The sequence below is a fragment of the Emys orbicularis genome, chromosome 7 (assembly GCF_028017835.1).
Source record: "Emys orbicularis isolate rEmyOrb1 chromosome 7, rEmyOrb1.hap1, whole genome shotgun sequence".
NCBI lineage: Eukaryota > Metazoa > Chordata > Testudines > Emydidae > Emys > Emys orbicularis.
Genome location: NC_088689.1, coordinates 27,856,636 through 27,877,044, shown reverse-complemented (window position 1 = coordinate 27,877,044; position 20,409 = coordinate 27,856,636). Strand labels below are relative to the sequence as shown.

The following is a 20,409-nucleotide window of genomic DNA, read 5'->3' as shown; positions in this document are numbered from 1 at the left end:
CAGTGAGTAGCAGGTAATAATATAAAATCAATAATAAATCTCAAAGTGCTTTAAAAAGTGAGTACCAATGTGCATTAATATTCCAATTTACAGATAAGGAAAATAAGATGCATAAAAGTTATGTGATCTAACCATTGACCACACTTCCTTCTTATTTATAGAGATGAATATTATTTCCTATTTTAAAAAAAGTTTAAGTACAATGTAAGTTAATTTCCATATATTTCAAATATTTGCTGATGATTTGGCCCCTGGCTTTTTCTGTTTCATATGGACTACAATGATTTTTTTAAACAATAGCCATACAAACAGGTTCCCTAAAAGTTTTAATATCCAAAAAACAGGACAGGAGAATCAAACATGATTATATCTTCTTAGAAAAGGGGTGGATTAAGTGTCCATATAGTAGATAAGATGTCTGTCCCTGTAGAAGTGTTTCTAATTTCTACAAAATGTAGAATTCTGTTAGCATTGGGGGCAATATAGAGATACTTATAGTTTGTTTTGTTGTAGAAAGTGCAGGATCCTCACTTTGAGGATCTTCTCTTGAGGTTGCTAGAAGTGGACAGTATTGTGTGTTTGACACTTCTAATGTCCCAGGGAGCACTGGGAGTTAAAGCTTTAAAATATGCATTGCCTTTCAGAACTTGACGTGAAATATGCTTCCTTGCAAGAGTTGTTTGTAGTGCAAATGTAACATGTGATAGTTGCTCTGTGAAGAGGGATATCAGTGTGATGAAGAGATCAGTGAAAGCTGAAGATCACTCCAATTGGACTGGACTGGAATGTAGAAATGCTGGTTCTGATTAGAGGGTGCAATGCAAAAATGCTACTTAGATGACCAAGGCCACTGTCAGGAACCAGATAAAAAGCCCTCAATAATCTATGCATTTTTTTTTTACTATTCATTGTTATAAGATGTCAATTTAATAACCTTCTTTTGATTGTTACAAGGCTTGGAAAGAAATATAATATTCAGCAAAAAGAATAAAAATTGGAGTTACTGAGAAATAATAAGTAATATATCATTAGTGATTTCACAAATGTAATGCTTTTAAAATTAAGTCATAGTATGCTGTTAAACACAACAGCTTTAATAGCTAATTAAACCTTTACTTCAGGCTAATACTGAGTTTGCTGTGTTCTGTATGGCCTTCATCTGCATAATGATAGTAGTTAAATCATAAAATATGCTGGTTTTACTTGTTATGTCACTGGGAACTGCCAGTGCTAAGAAGCAGAATCTTTTTAAAGCTTGAAATATTAAAGACTTGTGGGCCAACGGTTATTTTTTAAAAGAATTCAGTAAAAAGCCTATACTTATTCTAAAATATACTCACTGGCCTAGATTCATGAGGAGCACATCTCAGTTCAGTATTTAGCTAAGAATGAGTTTGGATTCCATTTACGAAATGATAACCCGTTGATTTTATCCTACAGAAAATAATACCATATACCCCTTCCCCTAAAATAACACCCACATGAAGGAAAACTGTTTGAGGCAGACGCAGCAGCAAAACAAGGACAGACACATACATGGAATTAAGTGGCAGGCCACAACTTTTATTCAACTTTAACACAGAGGAGAGGCGCTACCCGCCCATCACCCACACTCTCCTATACCAGGCATTTAATTAGCATTACAGGTCACTTTACCATATAAATAATGCCGGGTAGGTTCTCTTTAGCCTACCCCTCAGGACTCTGCTCTCTCTGAGTCCAAGCACCACTCCCCCCCGACTAGGGGGAGAGAGGGTGCAGAATGGTGGGGACCTTGGCCTGCAAGGGCCACAAGGTCTGACCTCAGCATGCAAAGGCTGCAAGGTCTCACTCTAACCCATCACCAAAATCCCAGGTCTTTTACCTCTGGAAACTGTTCATTTTGCTCTCTTAACCACACTGGAAACTGGCCACAGGTTGTGATGAATAAACAAAATCAGCCCAGTACCTCAGTTAGGTACTAAGCACATTCCTACTTAATCCACTGTGGCTTGAAGGTGCTGCAAGGAAGGCAAAAAACTCCCCTGTGTCCTCTGCCAATTGGCCCATGAGAGAAAATTCTTTCCTGATCCCCAAACGGGCAATTGGCTAGTCCTGCAGGATCTGTCTGTCCGGGTTCCCATTCCTAGCTTGGGTGGGAAAGGCGGGACTGTTGGAATGGAGCTGAAAGAGGCTCTACCTGGCCCCCATGCAAGGTTAAGTCCTGGGAGCTGGGGAATACTGACCAATCAGCACTCCTCCCCCCAGCTGGCCAATGCGTGCCAGAGACTCCCAGGGAGAGGCGCTACCTAGTGTCCCTTAGTGACTGTCCCCCATCACAGTTGGCCCCATCAAGTTCCCCCCACCTGCTGAGACAGATGGGAGACATATCTAATTACACTGTAGCTTTTTAAAAAAAGTTTCAGAGTAGCAGCCGTGTTAGTCTGTATCCTCAAAAATAACAGGAGTACTTGCTCTAATAAATTTGTTAGTCTCTAAGGTGCCACAAGTACTCCTGTTATTTTTAAAAAAAGTGACTCATTGAAAACTGAGTCACTATCAAGCTGATCAGAACACTTTCCTCTTTTATTGTTCTCCGACACAACTCTGGAAACCCATTCTCCTTAACCCTTCTATTATTATTTGGAAACTTTTTTCCACTGCTGCAGCATTTGTTTAACCAACAAAGCATGTCAAGAATCAGTCATGTCATGTAGAGGTTATCTAGTCTCTTGGTATGCTAAAATGTCTCTACCGGCTAAGTTTTCTTCTTCAGATGACAATCTCTATCCTGAAGACATTTAAAGCTTTCTGGACTACAAACACAAATATGACTGAACAGAATAAACAATAGTCTGTTATGTGCCTCATACCAAGGACATCACAGAGAATCACTGGCAGATGGGAACAATCAATTCTTTACCAATAAATACTGTAACTGCCTCAAATGCAACAGCTGTGAAGAAGCTTAACAGATGTAAGGACCCTTTTAAATGGTAATTGAGGTTTTAACCCTGTATTTTATGAAGGCCTGACACACCCGAAATTGAGTCTTTCGAGAGGAGGGATAGCAATAGGAGCTCATTGTGCTGTGACAGGGTAAGTAGGCACTGCAAAGAATCTGTGCCATTAATATGCACGTTTTACAGAACTTTAAATATGGAGGGAAGCTTTTATTGGTGAATTTAATGCCATCATAAGTGAAAGGACATTTATAAACTGGTCTTATACAAAATAGTCTTAGCAACAAATTAGAATGGATATCTATGTGACTACTGAGATGTTTAAACAAATAAAACATTGTACTGGGGATTGTCTAGTAGTTCTTAATCTGCCCAAGCACTGTAACAAGAAGAAATGGGCCTGAACCAAATATCAGATGTGAGCACCAATGAACTTCAGGAGAGTCCAGGTGTGCATCTGAGCTTTGCAGTCCAGGTCCATCTTTAATTCTAGCAATAATAATACCTCTCTTGTTGTGCTCTTTTCCGGTGTGGATCTCAAAGTACTGTATCTCAGGTAAGATAAAGTAACAATAGTTTTCCAGATATTTTATTCTAGTCTAGACAGCTTAGTTTCCAAAGAGATGAGGCAAGAATGATCTTGCCACAATCTTACTTTCACACTCAGGAAATAATGCTGAAAATAGTCTAGTAGAAGAACTTCCCAAAACCTTTACAGTGTGACTGGACACTGACATGATTTTTTCCCTGGTTTCAAGTTTTGTTACCAATTCAAAACTCAGACTAAGATTATGAAAATATTTGCGATTCTTTCTGAGTGAATTCAGACCATGTTTTGCAAAACCCTGGATTGAATAATGGTTTTGTGTTGTAACTGTGTGAAGTTCATGGTGTCATGTGCCTTTCATAGGAAAACAGGTAAAACTCAGCACCATTTAGACTGAGTTTTACATTTATGTTTTGGGCTCATTTAACTCTGGAGTTCAAAGCAAAACTCACCATGGAATGAGAAACTGAACAGATAAAACCCAAAGAAAATGTCTGAACTGGCCTCTCTGTAGTGACATCACTGAGTTTCCAGTAGCTTCATTTAGTAGTATCCGCTGCAGAATGTGCATACTACTGGACACGGCACATACTGAGCGTCGAGGCAAAGTAGGTGCTGCCATTTTCATCTTTGTTTCTAATTGAATGAGTGTTATTAGAACTCCCAGGGCTGTGCTTTCCGAGCAGGGTGCTGAGAAATACATGCACATGTTCTGTAATTTATTTAGATGTATGCTCATCTCCTCTGTACTGGTCTGAAACAAGCCTCCCTCCCCGCACCTCAGGTTTATTTCACATGGTGACTTTTGTCTGGTTGCATTCAGCATTCTATGCAATTTGATTATTTTAAAAAAATCAGTTGGAAGTACAGCTACATGACAACAGCTAGTAGAAATATTATCCATTAGCCACATAATGTACTACCCAAGCACAGACTTCAAAGCATTAATTCCCAGACAGTTACATATAATCAGTGTAGGATACACTAATGATCTGGGTATATAGACACCAACAATTCTAAAGAATAGCATAGGATTGTATTGTTTTTGAGAGAGGCCCTCAATAAAATATTTTTGGTCTTGGCTTCTTAACATTTTAAGTACTATAGTTCATAGTCAATTAAAGTATGAAATTGCATATTTTTCAACTTTCGAATCATGTAGTAGCCATTTAAATGTTCTATTTTGTTTTTACATATGTCAAGTTCAATTTAACAAACTGTCCTGTCATGAGGGTTTGTTTGGTACTGAGATAGCATCTTAAATTATGACAGTAATAAAACAAATGCTTAAATTACAAGGAGAAATGGAGCAGGATCTTTTTCAAATTGTCTGCCAGTAGAAATCACTAAAATAGTAAATCGCAGCCTCTTATTTTATGAACTGAAACCTCTCCATGACCAAATAGCTTCCCCAGCTGTGCTTCAATTCTGCACTGTGCTTAAACTGTCCTCAAGCAATAATGATGTCATTATTCCCGCCTCAGGACCTTTATCTAATCTCATCTCTAGATGTTGTAAATTCAGGTCGGCATTGTCATCTCAATGCATTTCCGTTTGTTTAAAATGGTTGAAACACTGAAGCAGAAGTATTGTGCAGCCAGACATCCTCTGCTTTTATACACATCGGCAGTTTTTTTTTATCTGTAGGAAAATGCTTTCAGAGTAATACAGTTCACATACTTTGAGCCAAATTCTGTTCTCTGTTGAGGTCAAAAAAGTTACTCAAGATTTACACCAGTGCAAAGGTGAGCAGAATTTGCCCCTGTAAAATAAGCCAGTTACAGCTATTTTTAAAAACAAAATGTATGGAAATTTATATAAAGAGTGCAACTGATAAGATAATAAAGTGAAACTCAAGCACTTGTAGTTCAGAAATTCCCAATGCATAGGCACTGACTCTGTGGTGCTCCGGGATTCAAGCACCCACAGAAAAAAATAGGGGCTGTATGGGTTGTATTATTCTTTTGTGGGCCCTAGCGCCCAGACAATGGCCCCACCTCCTGCTCTGCCTGAACTCAGCCCCGAGGCTCTGCCCCCGCTCGGTGTCTTCCCCCGTGACCCCGCCCCCACTTGGCCTCTTCCCCCCGAGGCCCCACCTGCCACTCACGAAGAGGGGAGGGGGCAGACAGGAGCACCCAACAGCAAAAACAAAAATCAGTGCCTGTGTCCCCATGGAGCTGCTATGGAACATTTTTCTTCCTGGCTTCCTAAAAACAACAACAAAATAATCACTGCTGGAAATTAAGGCACAACAATAAAAAGGAGCAATTTGATTGTCTACTAAACAAACCAATCTAAAGAAAGCTAATTATCTACAAAAAGAAATAGGGTCATAGGGACAAACGAAGCCCCAGTGTAAATGGCCAGGATCCCCTGCAATGGTAGCCACATCTGTGTTCACTAGGACTGAGTGCAATCCATTGGCTTTCAGATCACCTTTAGTGTAATACACCTCATTTAATAATAGTGTACAATATTCACTATAATGATCATAATTTAAATAGCAAAATGTATTATGCCCAAGATCCATTTAGAGACATTGTATGAAATAGATTCTTGTCAAATTCGTTCTTAAATGAAAAAGCTGAGTCCATACCAACATCCCTAATAGAATGTAGACCCATCTAACAAATACAAGGACTAGAAGCTCTGAGGAACATGCAGTCTGCCATGTAGGATCCCTGCCCATGACAGGACCCAATTAGGACCTCTACTGATCAAACTTATTAATGATTCTTTTGGGGAAAGTCAGCTAACCACATTCCTGAAGCATGCAATAGTGCAGTCACTTCTCAAGAAACCAACAAGGAATGCCAATGACCTTGAAAATTACTGTGATGTCTCCAACCTCCCATTTCTAGGCAAAAATCATTGAAAAAGTGTTCACAGCTTTGCTCCAGCTGGAACTAACCCCACCAATGTCATGCAGCCTCCATAATCATAATTAAGCTGTGGAACGAGGACATATCTCTATGCCCTTACAACTTCTCTTAAGTCAATCTTTGACATAGGCTACCAGAAAGTAGAACAACCATCTTTGGCCTGGCAGGTGGATGACACAGAGCTCTAAACTGTCTGCAGTAATTTATCTCCAGCAGATCTTGGAGAGTAGTGATGAGCAGCTGTTCTTTCTGAAGAGCACGTGTATATAGACTCCCACGGGGGTCAATATTCCCCCACTTCCTGTTCTATATATATACATAAGACCTCAAGAGAAATCATTCTATACCAAGGACTTCATTGTCATCACTATGTTGAAATACACTGGCCTGTGCTGAGCAGATGTGACCAACATCATTACACAGAGATCTCATTGGCTGTGAGAGCTAAGCAATTACTACCCCCATATTTGTTACCTAAAGACTGGACTGCTATAACTCTCTCTACCAAGACTATTCATCATGGTTAAGCAGAAATTCCAGCTTGTCCAGCACATGGCAGCCTGCCTTCTAAACAGGACTAGTTGTAGAGATCACCTCTCACCAGTCCTCTGCAACATCCATTCCCAAGCAGGTCCAATTTCAGGCCCTGAGGCCCACCTCAGGGTCTGCTTCTCCATCCACATCCCTCAATACAAACAGACTATAATGTGGTCCTATGCATCAATTGCGCCCCTCTTAAACTTCATGTTAAGGTTTAAATGGGTATTCAGTAGTGTATAGAGTCTCACAAATTTCACCTTACATTGTTAAAGCTTATTGGCTACCCCAGGGGTGGGCAAACCTTTTGGCCCGAGGGTCACATCTGGGTATTGAAATTGTATGGTTGGCCATGAATGCTCACAAAATTGGGGGTTGGGGTGCGGAAGGGGGAGTGAGGGCTCTGGGGTGGGTCCAGAAATGAAGAGTTCAGGATGTGGGAGGGAGCTCTGGACTGGGGCAGAGGGTTGGGGTGCGGGGGGGGGGGGGTGAGGGCTCCAGCTGGGGGTGTGGGCTCTGGGGTGGGGCTGGGATGAGTGGTTGGGGGTGCAGGAGGGTGCTCTGGGCTGGGACCGAGGGACTCAGATGGCAGGAAGGGGATCAGGGCTAGGGCAGGAGGCTGGGGTGCAGAAGAGGGTCAGGGATGCAGGCTCCAGGCAGCACTTACCTCAAGCAACTCCTGGAAGCAGCGGCATGTCCTCCCTCTGGCTCCTATGGTGCACCAAGCGCTGCCCCATTTGCAGGTGCTGCGGTTCCCAGCCAATGGGAGCTGGGGGGGTGGCGCTTGGTGCAGGGGCAGCGCGCAGAGCCCCCTGGCTGCCCCTATGTGTAGGAGCCAGAAAGGGGACATGCTGTTGCTTCCGGGAGCCACGCAAGCCCCAGACCCCACTCCCCGGCAGGAGCTCAAGAGCTGGATTAAAATGTCTGAAGGGCCGGATGTGGCCTGTGGGCCGTAGTATGCCCACCCCTGGGCTACGCTGTACAAAATATGGGCCTAATTCTGAGAAGTTGTGAGAATCTGCAATCCCCATTGACATCAATGGGCTCAGCACCTCTTAGGATTTTGCTGAATGTGTGGATATGCATAAATATGTAACTGCACTCACAAAACATATGCCTGCAGGTAGATGATTGTATGTGAAGGTACTATTTTGGTCATGTAAACTTGTGTTGTGTGTGTAATTTCACCTTACTGGCAACTGCTGAGGTTTAGCTCTGAAAGTCTTATTTCATAAAGCATGTGTGGGTGGGTGTCTGTGTCTTTGTGTGTGTTATATATAATAGAAGGACAAGGTGGGTAAGGTAATACATTTGATTGGACCAACTTCTATTGGTGAAAGAGACAAGATTTCAAGCTACACAGAGCTCTGTACATAAATACACAGGCACAGGTATGCACATACACACACAGCTCAGTGCGTTTAAGGCCAAGTTTCCACTGAGCTGTATACTTCCTTTGACTATTAACAAGAATGGACTGTAAATACTTGCACATCACAGTGAAAAGGTATCCCTAAGTAATTCATTTTTGTCAGCCAACTGGTACTTCAACAGATACACTGGTTTATAAGATTGAAATGTAGGAAAATGAATGATTGTTTTTCTATGGCTGAACTACAATGGCTAGATTTTTGAGTAGTATTACTTGAAGGTATTTACTTATTTTGACTTGTGCAAACAATACCTATTCTTACAGTTCTAAGATCTCAAGTATAATTTAAAATACACATTATACAAAATAATTAAGACAACACAATCATCCTAAAACTCCAAACTATGTAACAATGCAAGCAGCCTGACAAAACACAAAAGCAAAAAATATTGTACAGCTTATTTATTTTTTGGTTGTAGCTCCCTCCTGTGGCTGATTCTGATGATCAGTTCTACGTCTCGGAAACTACTCCAATGACACTCACCCTTTCCAGCTACCAAACATGTCTCACTGTTTGTGGAGAATTGTCTGGCCTCATTTAAATTCAATAACCAAAAGGGCTGCATTTGAGCGGTGCCCTGAAATTTAGAAATAATGTGTGGTTAAAGGCTCATTTCAGCTCATAAAAGCCCTATTCACCAAAGCTCTCTACCAAAGCGAAAATGTGGTAGCGAACACATATTAGGAAATCAATCTAGATAACGAAGTAGAGTGGCAGCATTTCAGATAGTAATTTTTCAGTTTTCAGCAGAAATCTGAGAACATTTTAGTTTGGGATACTTGGGTTTTTGATGAAGAACAAACACTTTTTGGAGAAAAAATAATTGAGTTTTGAAAACCCAACTTTTTGTTGAAAAATAGTTTCAAACAAAAATTTTCAAGAAGCCCTAATTACCTTTTGTATTTGCAACAGATGCAAATCTAATGAGATGATTGAATAGTACACATTTTATGGTTATATACAACGTACAGTAAAAGCTTTGTTATGCAGCATGTCGGAGGAATGGGGGGTGCCGGTTAGTCAAAAATTCCAGTAAATTAAGAGTTATATTTACCAATGGAATACCAATTTTCCAAGAATTAGAATACAATAAAACGAATAAAGTATAAAATAGTATACAGATACTCACCAATCCAATAGTAGTACTGCACTGTAGAGTGGTTGGTTTCTTGAAGCACTTAGGTGTATACAGGTAAAGTTTTCTATACAATAGGTTATCTTATGACACTACATATCACTATGGGCAGCGCATGGCATACACCCAGATCACTAAAAATACACTTACCACAAACTATACTGAGCATAATTTAATCTTTCTTTGATGATTCAGAAAGCACTTCAGGATCTTGCAGTGCCTCAGGGTCATCATTATCAACATTAATTACCATTGTAGATTTAGAAGGAATAGGAGATTGGACTGAATCTGTAATGACCCTATGACACACCCTGGAAGCTGCTTTTTTGAATAAATCCCTGATATCAGCTTGCTTAGTTGTCTTCTGCCTCTTTTGCATAAAAGTAGAGTGCAGAATGTGCAATTGCATAACTTCTCAGGCAGGATACTAGTCCCAGTTACTAGATTGAAGATTTGTATTGGGAGATACCAGAAATGCCGGTTAATAGAGCTTTCTGGTTGATAAAGTGCCGGACAACACAGCTTTTACTGTATATTTATCACCAACCATAAGTATGTAAATGGGAATGCATATAAATGTATAAATGAGGAGATGTATGATTTGAGAATATTCACTGTTGTTAATCTAGATTGGTAGAGAGACTTTTTTGCTGAGGTTACTTTATGGCTGAAGCCTTCATTTTTTCCTTTAGCACCAGAGCCACTCATGTTAACATCCTTATACAGTAGTGCTTGTTAAATATATAGTGGATTATAAATGCTCTTACCCTCCATTAGCTTCAAGTTCTCTCCACTGTAATCCATTTCCCATGCCAGCAATAACTAGAAAGCATAACAGTGCACAAACCTCAGAAAAGTTTGAGGGATATGCAAAGTTTTGGGTTGACTGGAACCAGTTTATCTTTGCTGTCTTTAGGAGTCTTTGTGGTGGTTGTTTTTTTCCATTGTCACCTTTTACCTCAGTCACCCCAAGTTTCCTGGTTAGCTGTAGTTCTAATCTGATTACACTAGATCTGAATTTTTTTCCTTATCTTATTTCATTGAGCTTCTCGTCATGTGCTGCCAAGCATATAAATCACATTGCTCTCATTGAGCATAATTTAGCAGTTGTGCTCTCCCTGTCTTTAAGATGTTAGACTGCTAAATTTGAGACATATCAGCTCCTCTGGGACAACTGGACTGGCTTGTGGGTTCAAAGAAAATGATACAAAGAAGGGTACATTCATAAGAATGAACATGACCGCAATTTATGTACCTGTAACTATATGAGAACAATATGCGTTACTAAATCTGACAGTACCAATTCAGAATGATCATTTATAACACTTCCTATATATCCCATGCAAACTGTCTTTACACTCCCTTATCTGTTTAAATTTTTAAAAACGTTAAATAAATGGGACAAACCAATACCCTGCATCCAAACACCTTTAAACTTTGGGGAAATTCAAATCAAGATCTGATCTTTCTGCCTGGATTCCAACTCTTATTAAAAAACTAAAAGTAATTGAAAAAAATTACAAGAGGAGGGACTCATGGGTGAAATGGAAAGAGAAAATGCTTATATTTTTAGTCCTCTTCTGCTAATGGTGATATGATGGATTGCACAGTGATTGAGTTATAATCTATCATGATAATCTCATTGGAAACAATGATATTTAGGCAATAGTTTCTTCTAATGCTTCTGTTTGGAGCTGGGTGGCAAATATTTTTCCCATTTTGAAAGACTTTTTGAGATGGCAAAAAAATTTCCCATCCCAAAGCTGGACAAAAAGTAAAAAATCTCAAAAATGTTTGCAAACTGATAATCTTGAAAACATTTCTGGTTTGGGTCAATCAAAATATTTTGTTTGATAATTGTGGAACATTTCATTCAGATTTTGACTTTTTTTTTTTAACCAAAACCCTTTTTAGCATAAATCAACCTAATTTTTAAAACAAAATTGATATATGAAAGTGTCAAACAGGATGTTTTCACAATTTCAAAACTTTTTTTTTAGAAATGTTTTGAATCAGGAGAGTGACTGAAACTGACCCTTTCTCAGACAATTTTGGTTTAATGAATCAGCATTTTTTCTGATTAAATAAGTTTCATCAGAAAATTCCTGACCATCTGATAACAGCTGTACAAACTGACAAGCTCAGTGCAAAATGGGTTCACAAAGTTTTGCATGAAACCTGGTTTGCACGGTTCACAGGATCCAAAGTTCTAAATAGATTGGGTGTGAATTAGCATGACTTTCCCCATTATGAACCCAAAAGCAAGGTTTTGTTTTGAGTGGCGCATATTCACTCAGATGCATTCTAAATGGTGTAGCAGAACCAAAATCTGGGGACTAGCTCTAATGCAATGACTGAACTCTGAACTCACGAAAACAAATTTCACCTTGTAGAACTGGAATACAATGATGTGAGCTAGATATAAAACAATGAGTCAGTTCCCACTAAAGTAGGAACTGCAAAAGAAGTATGTAGGCATTATTGTAATTACTCTGCTTACTACTACTTCGTCACACCAATGAACTGTAGAGCTGGCCAAAAAACAGTAAAAATTTTTCAGGGCTCTAGAGTCAGTCTCTGTCTCTCTCAATCTATGCTGTGTATAAATAATTAAATATTCATTGGGCCAGGGACAAAGTGAGAGAGAGAGAGAGAGAAAAAGACTGACTTCTAGAGCCCACTGGTTAAGGCACTCACCTGAGATGTGGGACACCCCCTCAAGTCCCTCCTCTGAATCATGCAGCACAGACTTGAAACAAAACCAATTTCAAATAGTTTTGTGGTTGAATTTAAACAACAGGCACAGTTCTCTTCTTGATAAGCATACAGATAACTAAGCACGAGCATAAATTACTCCACTAAAGAAAAGCTGTGTGAAAGTGTTAAACAGATATGCATTATTTAGGAAAGTTTTCAGTCTTTTATATCCCAAAAGGAAACTACTATTCACATCCGTTACATGTATATGATTGTCTGTGGGTTTGTACAAATTTGATAGTCTTTGATAAGTTTAAAAGTATTTTTGATTAAGAGGAAACATGGATCTAGAGAATAAAATGATCATTTGTTATTTATTATACTGAAATATAATACATGAGGCCACTGCCTAAAATGAAAAGTGGATACATAACATTTACAACAAATACTGATCAGGTCAGAGTTTCCTCTATACTGTACTTAAAACAATGTTGGCTTGAGTGAGGACTGCAGGATCAAACCCTATTCTTGTACTTACAAAAGTGTAAGCAAATCAATGATCTGCTAGACATTTCTTCTTACCTTTCAGTAACTTCTTTAGTTTTGCTTTCTCGGTTATGCTTCCCAAAGAATAGGTACAGTTTCTTCATCATCTCTCTGCTCCCTATTTTAGATACACAGCAGTTGTGGAAAAGGCCAGATGAGATGCTTTTTATATATTCATTGGTAAATCCAGATTTTGGCACTTTGTTTCAATTTCTCTTGTTACTTTTTGGTGAAGTGCATTTGTGTGCTTTCTTTCAGAGTCTTTCCTTTGTGTATCTTTCTACAGAAGACATTTTTTTTTTCATTTTTCTGACATTTAAATCCAAGAGATACAATCAGGGATTCCCACCTTCCTTGCTTGTGCTTTCTTTTCTCAAATTAATCAAATCTTCTTTTTTACACATATTCCCACCTTCCAGCATTCTGGACATTCAGATCAATGACGACACATTTTCACTTCTATTCCCTTTACAGGTTCAAAGTTTCCATGAGACACCGTTGAATGCTTCATCTTCATTGAGGAACTTAAGTGCATTATACATTATTGTGCCATTTTTCTCTTAGTGTTACAGAGCATAGTTTGCTGAAACTTCAGAACAAAATGAAACCTTCACATTCTGAAGGTTCAGAACTTTGTAGACACACCTCCCCACCATCATTAAGTGCTTGGGATATTCAACAAATCATTATACATACCCTGTGCTATGGAAAAGAAATACATTCTTCTGAAATTATCAGATGAATTAGTTCTACTTCCCATTTCAACTGAAGGAAAAACATCTTGGAATACAATGCTTCATTTCATTCACATTTATGTTTTCATCATAGACTAGTCTGGAACTCTTTTTAAAATCTTCCTTTAAGACATGTATTTAAATAACTACGAGTAACACATATACATGAGTGACGTATAAAACAGGACATGATCACTTCTTTACAGAAGCAGTTTACTACCTGCTTAGCAGGGAACCAAAATATATTCACTTTATCTGAATTAGTATACTGCTTTTTATGTAAAGCTGAAAGTTGTTTCAAGCAGCAGAGACGGGGCTTCCTTTAGAGAAGCCTGTAATTGTTAATTTTTTTTTAAATTTTTTTGGCTTTCTTCTTAGACAGTTCTAATTCTAGCATATAAAAATGTACAGCCATAGACATCAGAAGAGCAGACTCCACTTTAAGAAATTCCCATACATCTTAATTCATTGTCTAAAAGGGTCAAAAAGATTATATCCTCAGTCTTCAGTGACAAAATATATATTTGGGCTTCTAGAAATAGTAATGTCTTCTTTTTTATTTCACCTTGGTAACCAATGCTGTCTTGCTCAATAAGAATATAAGCATTTCTAGCTTCCTCAGTAGTCTGAAACAAGAAAATTTTCAAAGACATGGGATCAAAGGAAAGTATATCCAGGAAAAAAAAATAACATGCATAAAATATCTATAAGGTTCACATTCACAATCTATGATAACTTAAACTAGACTATTCATATAATAGAGGATTTGCATACGTTCTATTGAAATGTTATGTACAGCAGGAATTGTCCCATACAATGCCATCAATTAGATGACGGTATCCAACAAATATTTCCCATTATTTCCTTAAAGACATGGTCACACTCAACAGAATGGGAAATTTACATTCAAACAATGTAAGGGCCCTGAGACATAATACTTTTAAAGGAAACAATTTCTTGCAATTAGATCTGAAAATATGACAAGATTACAGAAGTGATTCAGCCTAAACCAAACTCTGCATCATGCAAGCCTAGCTGGATACTGAAAATACATAATGGATTCATATTGAATAAGATTACTGAATAATGGCTAGCTATAGCAACTTCTTCATGCCAGAATATAATCTGCCATCATGGGAATACTGATAAACTGACATTATTTTTCAATTTTCTAGCAGCTTAGTGGGGTTGTTTTTACTTCTATAGTAGTTAGTGCCTTCCTCGTCCTTCCCTTTGCATGGAGAAATCTTAAATTAGAGTTTGTTCAGCCTATATACAGAGATCATTTAAGGATGCCTTATTCTTTTCCATACGTTTCAAATTCTTTAGATATTTCCATTATCAAGTGATTCCCTGCTGACCTGACAACACTACAGATGCAGCCTGCATAGTGATAGCAGAGCACTGAAGGTTGACAAGAATTGGACCAGAAACAGGAGATAATCAGCAAACAAAATACTTACCATCTGTATGTGGGCTGATGAACTATGACCAAAGAATGAAAGCTAAAGAGAAAAATAAAAACAAAAATAAAAACTGAAAAGGAAATAGGGGAGGAAGGAGAAAAGGAAGGAAGGAAAGAAAGAAAGAGAAAAAGAATTTACAGTGTGTCTAGTGAGAAATAACCCACGTTTACAGACAAGAGGAAGGCAAAACTGTCATTTGAAAGGAAGAGAAATAAGTAGTGATGGGTGAACTTCCAAAGGTTCAGACTCTCTGACTGCTCAACTGAACCTCTTGAGTCTGCAAAACTGAGCAGAATCTCATGAGATTTCCTGCACATATGCACCCTGTCCAGATTGGAAGCAAGAAGGGCAGGAATAAATGAGGGGTGGGAGGAAAGCAATTAGCTCTTTTGAACCTTCAAAAAAAGGTTTTCTTTAGGTTTGGTTCTAGTTTTGGGTGAAAGTTCAGATGAATTGCTATTATATATGAACAGATTCACCCATTCCTAGAAATAAATGCTTTTACTGTGGTTTATTATACTTTTAGGATAAAATTCACCAGTTGGTGCAAGGCCCTCTATGTCATGAAACCCCTGATATTCCCGTGTTGAGTGGAGTGGAAGGGTGACAGGTGAAGTGGTCAGAAGGGGAGCCTCTGAATCTCCTTATATGCTGGGAAATGAGCCTCATGCCAACTTCAAATGTGTCAGGATGAGGAAGTGCTGATGACAGGCTGAGAGCAGTGTGTTTGGGACCTTCACATAGGAGATATGGACAGCAACACCAAAGGCTTGAGAAATGGCTGTAAAGGTGATGCTCTGCAATCCCCTGACCTGCTTCCAAGTTACATAGGTTCCCCTGCCCAAATCTGCATAGTTCTGCAACACCAAGCCCATGTACTAGACATCTGTGTGAAAAGAGGTGAAGAGAGGAAAAATCAAACTGCAACCTTGGAGCATTCTTTCCCAGAAGGGTTTATTTTGAAATGCAAGATGCTCCCTTCCATGCTCCAGCATTAGGTCAGCCTGGACGTGATACATGCCAGACACTGTGCTAATGCATCTCCTCAGATATCTTCTTGCTTTTTAAGCTCACAAGTTTATTTGAAATTATTATTAATTTTTATTATTTATTTGCACTATAGTAGCACTCAAAATGTGCATTTGCTAGGTGCTTCCCAAACAGAGAGAAAGACAGTGTCTTCCACAAAGAGTTTATGATCTAAAACCTTTCTCACATTGGCACAAGTTCCAATAAAATGACAACTGATTTGAAACTTTGCCCTAAACTCAAACCATCCCAATACACCTCTACCTCGATATAACACTGTCCTCGGGAGCCAAAAAAAACGTACCGCGTTATAGGTGAAACCGCGTTATATTGAACTTGCTTTGATCCACTGGACTGCACAGCCCCGCCCCCCCGGAGCACTGCTTTACTGCGTTATATCCAAATTCATGTTATGTCGGGTCGCATTATATCGAGGTAGAGGTGTATCTGAAAAGGTCTGGTAAACTTGTTTGTTTCTATCCTCATATGTTTCCGCACTTCCTGTTTTCAGCCAAGACTGGAAGCCCAAGTATTGAAATACCTGGGGAAAGGCCTCTGTCATTGTGCTTCCCATCCAATCAGAATACAGAGAACTGGTGAGAATAGGCTTTCCAGACCAAATAGCCATGGCTAAGTTTGGATAAACTTCAGAAATGCATCACCATTTCAGATGTTTAACTGAAGCAAACCTCAGGCTTTAGAGGTTTGTCCATCTCTTACACGAGATTTTGCAATAATACCATCTACACCAACAGCGCAAGAGTGAATCAACATTACAAGAACATTTATTTGCAACTTTACTTTCTTGATAAGGTTATTTTCTTAAGATATATGCAAATATAGCCACATATATGTATATCTTATCATTGATGTTTCATTTATATTACCATACCTTTTCTTCTAATTCTTTTATCTGTCTTTTTTGACCTTCAATTCTTTCTTCTAGCTCCTTAATTCTCTGTAAGATGTAAACCATAAAACAATGTGTTAGTAACAAAGTTTTCTGAACTGGGAAGAGAGTCTTTTAAAAAAAAAAGGAAACTGTAACTGATATACTGTGGTTGCAAACTGATTTGTGTTTTCATTTGTAGATGTGTCCTGATCCAATACAATGACTGTATGAAAAAGACATTGAAAAAACAAACACAGGGCTCATATTGGGGATATAGCCCAGGCGAATAAGAATCTGGCCCAAAAGCTGAAGGTTATGAATAAGGTTTTCAAAACTTCCTAAGTGATTTGGATGCCCTATGCTGATTAAAATGTATGGGAAACTTTGTGTCTAAATCCCCCAGGTGACGTTGAAAATCTCAGCCCTTACTTTTAACTTCACCCAGATACATTGGCTTGCTGGCAAAGGAACTGGACAAGAACTAAAGGAAACATTTGATTCACAAAGCTGAAACATACACTGATCCTCATTCAGTATAATAAAATAATAATACTTACCTCTTATATAGAAGTAAAAGAAGCAGCATAGCCAAGAAGAAAGGGACAGAGCTCACCTGTTCATTATGCTTAAAAATGAGGGAGACAAACCTCTTTGTATCAATGTGTACCTGCTGTGCATGTTGAATGAGCTCCATTCTTTCACGCAGAATCTGGGCATCTCTCTCTCGGAGTTCACTCATAACTTGGCGTTTCCATTGCTCTACAGCGTTCTTCAGCTTGCTTTTCTCCTCTTCTGAAAGAATTTCAGACATTTTGGCTCCAGCTTCCTGCTGCAGGGCATCATATAGCATGGCTTCTAATTCCAGAATTTGCTAGACAAAACCAAAATCAGGCGGTTAGCTTATCCTTTTCTCTTACAGGTGGGCCGAGGATTTTGTCAATGTTATTGAGAGCATGGCTTGTCCCAAGCAGCGACGCAACTGGAAGTGATCTTGGCAGACTTGGTGCTGAACCACCTGAGAAGCATAGCCCATCAGGAAGGGAGCAAAGATTCCTTTAAGCCGCCTTCTTGTTGCCTAGACTCTGGGCTGCAGTGACAGCCAAAGAGGTCCTCAGTGTAAGTTAGAGCAGCCCCAGGGACTGCTCTCATTTGCAGCAGCCTCTGCTCACCTGCCTTTGTGCATTCCAGAATCATGGTAGTACTGAGCACTACAGGCATGCACTACCCCTTACACTGGGGCACCCAGTGCTATACCCCTTACACTGTTGAGCCAGCGGAATTGTCCCTGACTCTCTCTCTCCTCTATGTCTCTATACACTGCTGGAGTGGTGTACAGGAGCCAGGACTTGGGCACAATCAGCCCCACAGCATATTCCTGAAATAAGAATTAACATTCAATTACTTAACATTGTAAGGTTTCCAGATATTAAATGAGTATATTCTATCCTCTTCCAATGTACAGATGTCCCATTGATGTCAATGAGAGTTTGGTACAAAGAGTTAAGGGAGAATTTAACCCTAATATATAGTAGGAAAGGCACAAGGTTACAGTCCAGTACAAGGAAATTACTGTATGTATAATGAAAACTAACTTCCACTTAATGTCAATGCTTGAAGTCAATAGGAACTGTTTAAGTACTGCAGGATTGGATCAGAATTGTAATAAACAATGGTAACATCTTCCTATATAGGACACATAGACAGACCCAAACTTTGACTTTCCTTCATATAATTTTCATCTAATTCTTTTCATGAGTATATTTGATTTTTAAATAATCGCTTCAATACTTTGTCAAACAAAACAAAAGTCTGCATCCTCACAGCCATATTAACAACATAGTGTAACATCGCGAAAACAACAAACGTATGGAATCTCCATTTCAGTTTTGAGGTTCTAAGGGGTTGTTAATATTACAAACAAGGTTGGGAAATGACCCTGTGTTAAACAGTAAAAACTATTCTGCTACCTTGACGATGTATTTTTAAAATGTAATTTTTGTTGTTCATATACAGATTTGGTTATCAACATTGTGAAGAAAATATTTCCTTTACTGATTCTAGCAGGAAATGTTTCTCTTAAAGGAGCAATATATAAAAAGAACAAGTGGCCTGACTTGTGTAATTAATAAACACGTGAGATGGCGTATTCACTTTTCACCCACTGTTTGCTTTCATTTTATATTTCATTCAGCTTGAAGACTGAAAATAGACTGGTCAGTTTTATTTTTTTCTCTCCTCTATTTCTTGTCACTTTCACTTTCTCATGGCTGCACTAGTACAACTGCACCATGTTTTGGTTGCAGGGAGTTATTTAAATCCCAGCAGAAAAACATGTTCATAGACATTTGGTGTGGACACAGAAACAATGAGACATAGACACCATAATATGATGAATTTCAGAGGGTACAACTTTATTTAAAAATGATTACCTAACCAGGGTAAGCACCCGGAACTACCCAGCAGGGTTGTTCCAGTCAGTTCTCAACTGGCACCAGCTGCCCCGGTGGACTATAAATCTCTGGGTAAGTGTGAAGGTCATGCCCCTTTATGCCCTCAGGCCTGCCATTGGACCCTTCCTGGAAACCAGCGTCCTGACCTGCTCCCCTCCTCATCACTGGAGGCAGGAGAATTAAGATGAGGGGTTGCACAAGATATAGCGGTTTATCCTGTCACCATGCAATGCTATGTGCAGATTCAAGGCCCAGGCAGCTCACTGGGTTATGGGACCTGACATCGGACCCTTTCTGGCCTATCAACTGACAAATTTGAGACAACTGTAACTTAAATCCCCAAACCAGACCTGCTGGATGTTGGGTGAAAGGTGAAAAAACCCACACAGTAGTTTGCCAATCATGCCATATGGGAAACATCTCTTCCAGACACCAAAACTGGCAATCACCCTTGACCCCAACATCACTACAGATCCCGCAATAGACTAAGGGTGGGGAGCCCACAATGGCTATCCCGCCGAGGCAGAAAGCTGAATTGACCCCTCTTGACCTCCACAACCGCCGTTCAGGAGCCTCGTTCCAAACTAAAAGATATATCCAAAAACCAAGAATTTGTGAGAGGTTAGTCCAAATGTAGCCTCATTAGTATTTCAGTAGGGGATTTGTAAAGAGAAAAAGAGAGTTAGATGCTTGAATCCTGTTGACTTTCTTTGGGAGTTGGCCATTACACTCCAATTTGTGCCTTTGAAACTCTCCCCATAACACTACTGCCACAGAAAAGAACCGGGAAGCGACCAGAAACATGAGGAGAAAAGTGTCTCATTTCTGAATTGTATTATAAACCTTTTCTCCCTAATTATTCATCTTCTCAGCTCATCCTTTCCCCAAGTAGCTGGCATGGGATATATTGTGTAGCTAGGTTTGGAGAATCTAGCTATGAGCATAAGTGCTAGAACTAGGGGTGCTGCCTCAGAGTGGATTCCATCATATCCAGGGTTTACAGTTTGGTTCAATGGCTCTCAGCACCCCCGCTATACAAATTGTTCCAGCACCCCTGGCTATGGGAAAGATCTATTAGGGTATCTAGTCCATCTCTCTGACAAAGCAAAATTATTCCCT

At 39.2% G+C, this 20,409-nt stretch overlaps 1 protein-coding gene across 21 annotated transcripts in view; it reads right to left on the bottom strand.

The window, feature by feature from the left end:
- Positions 1-13,893: 13,893 nt before the first annotated feature.
- Positions 13,894-20,409, bottom strand: part of JAKMIP3 (Janus kinase and microtubule interacting protein 3) — a 98,373-nt gene continuing 91,857 nt past the window's right edge. For 17 of the 21 annotated variants that reach the window (XM_065407357.1, XM_065407358.1, XM_065407359.1 and 14 more), the window contains 3 exons: positions 17,508-17,711; positions 16,841-16,906; positions 14,939-14,989 (listed from right to left, as the gene is read on the bottom strand). In XM_065407357.1, coding sequence (XP_065263429.1) covers positions 14,939-14,989; positions 16,841-16,906; positions 17,508-17,711 — 321 coding nt within the window. Of the gene's footprint in view, positions 14,080-14,938; positions 14,990-16,840; positions 16,907-17,507; positions 17,712-20,409 lie in introns of those variants that run through there. The other 4 variants (XM_065407364.1, XM_065407373.1, XM_065407354.1 and 1 more) reach the window with 3 other exon arrangements.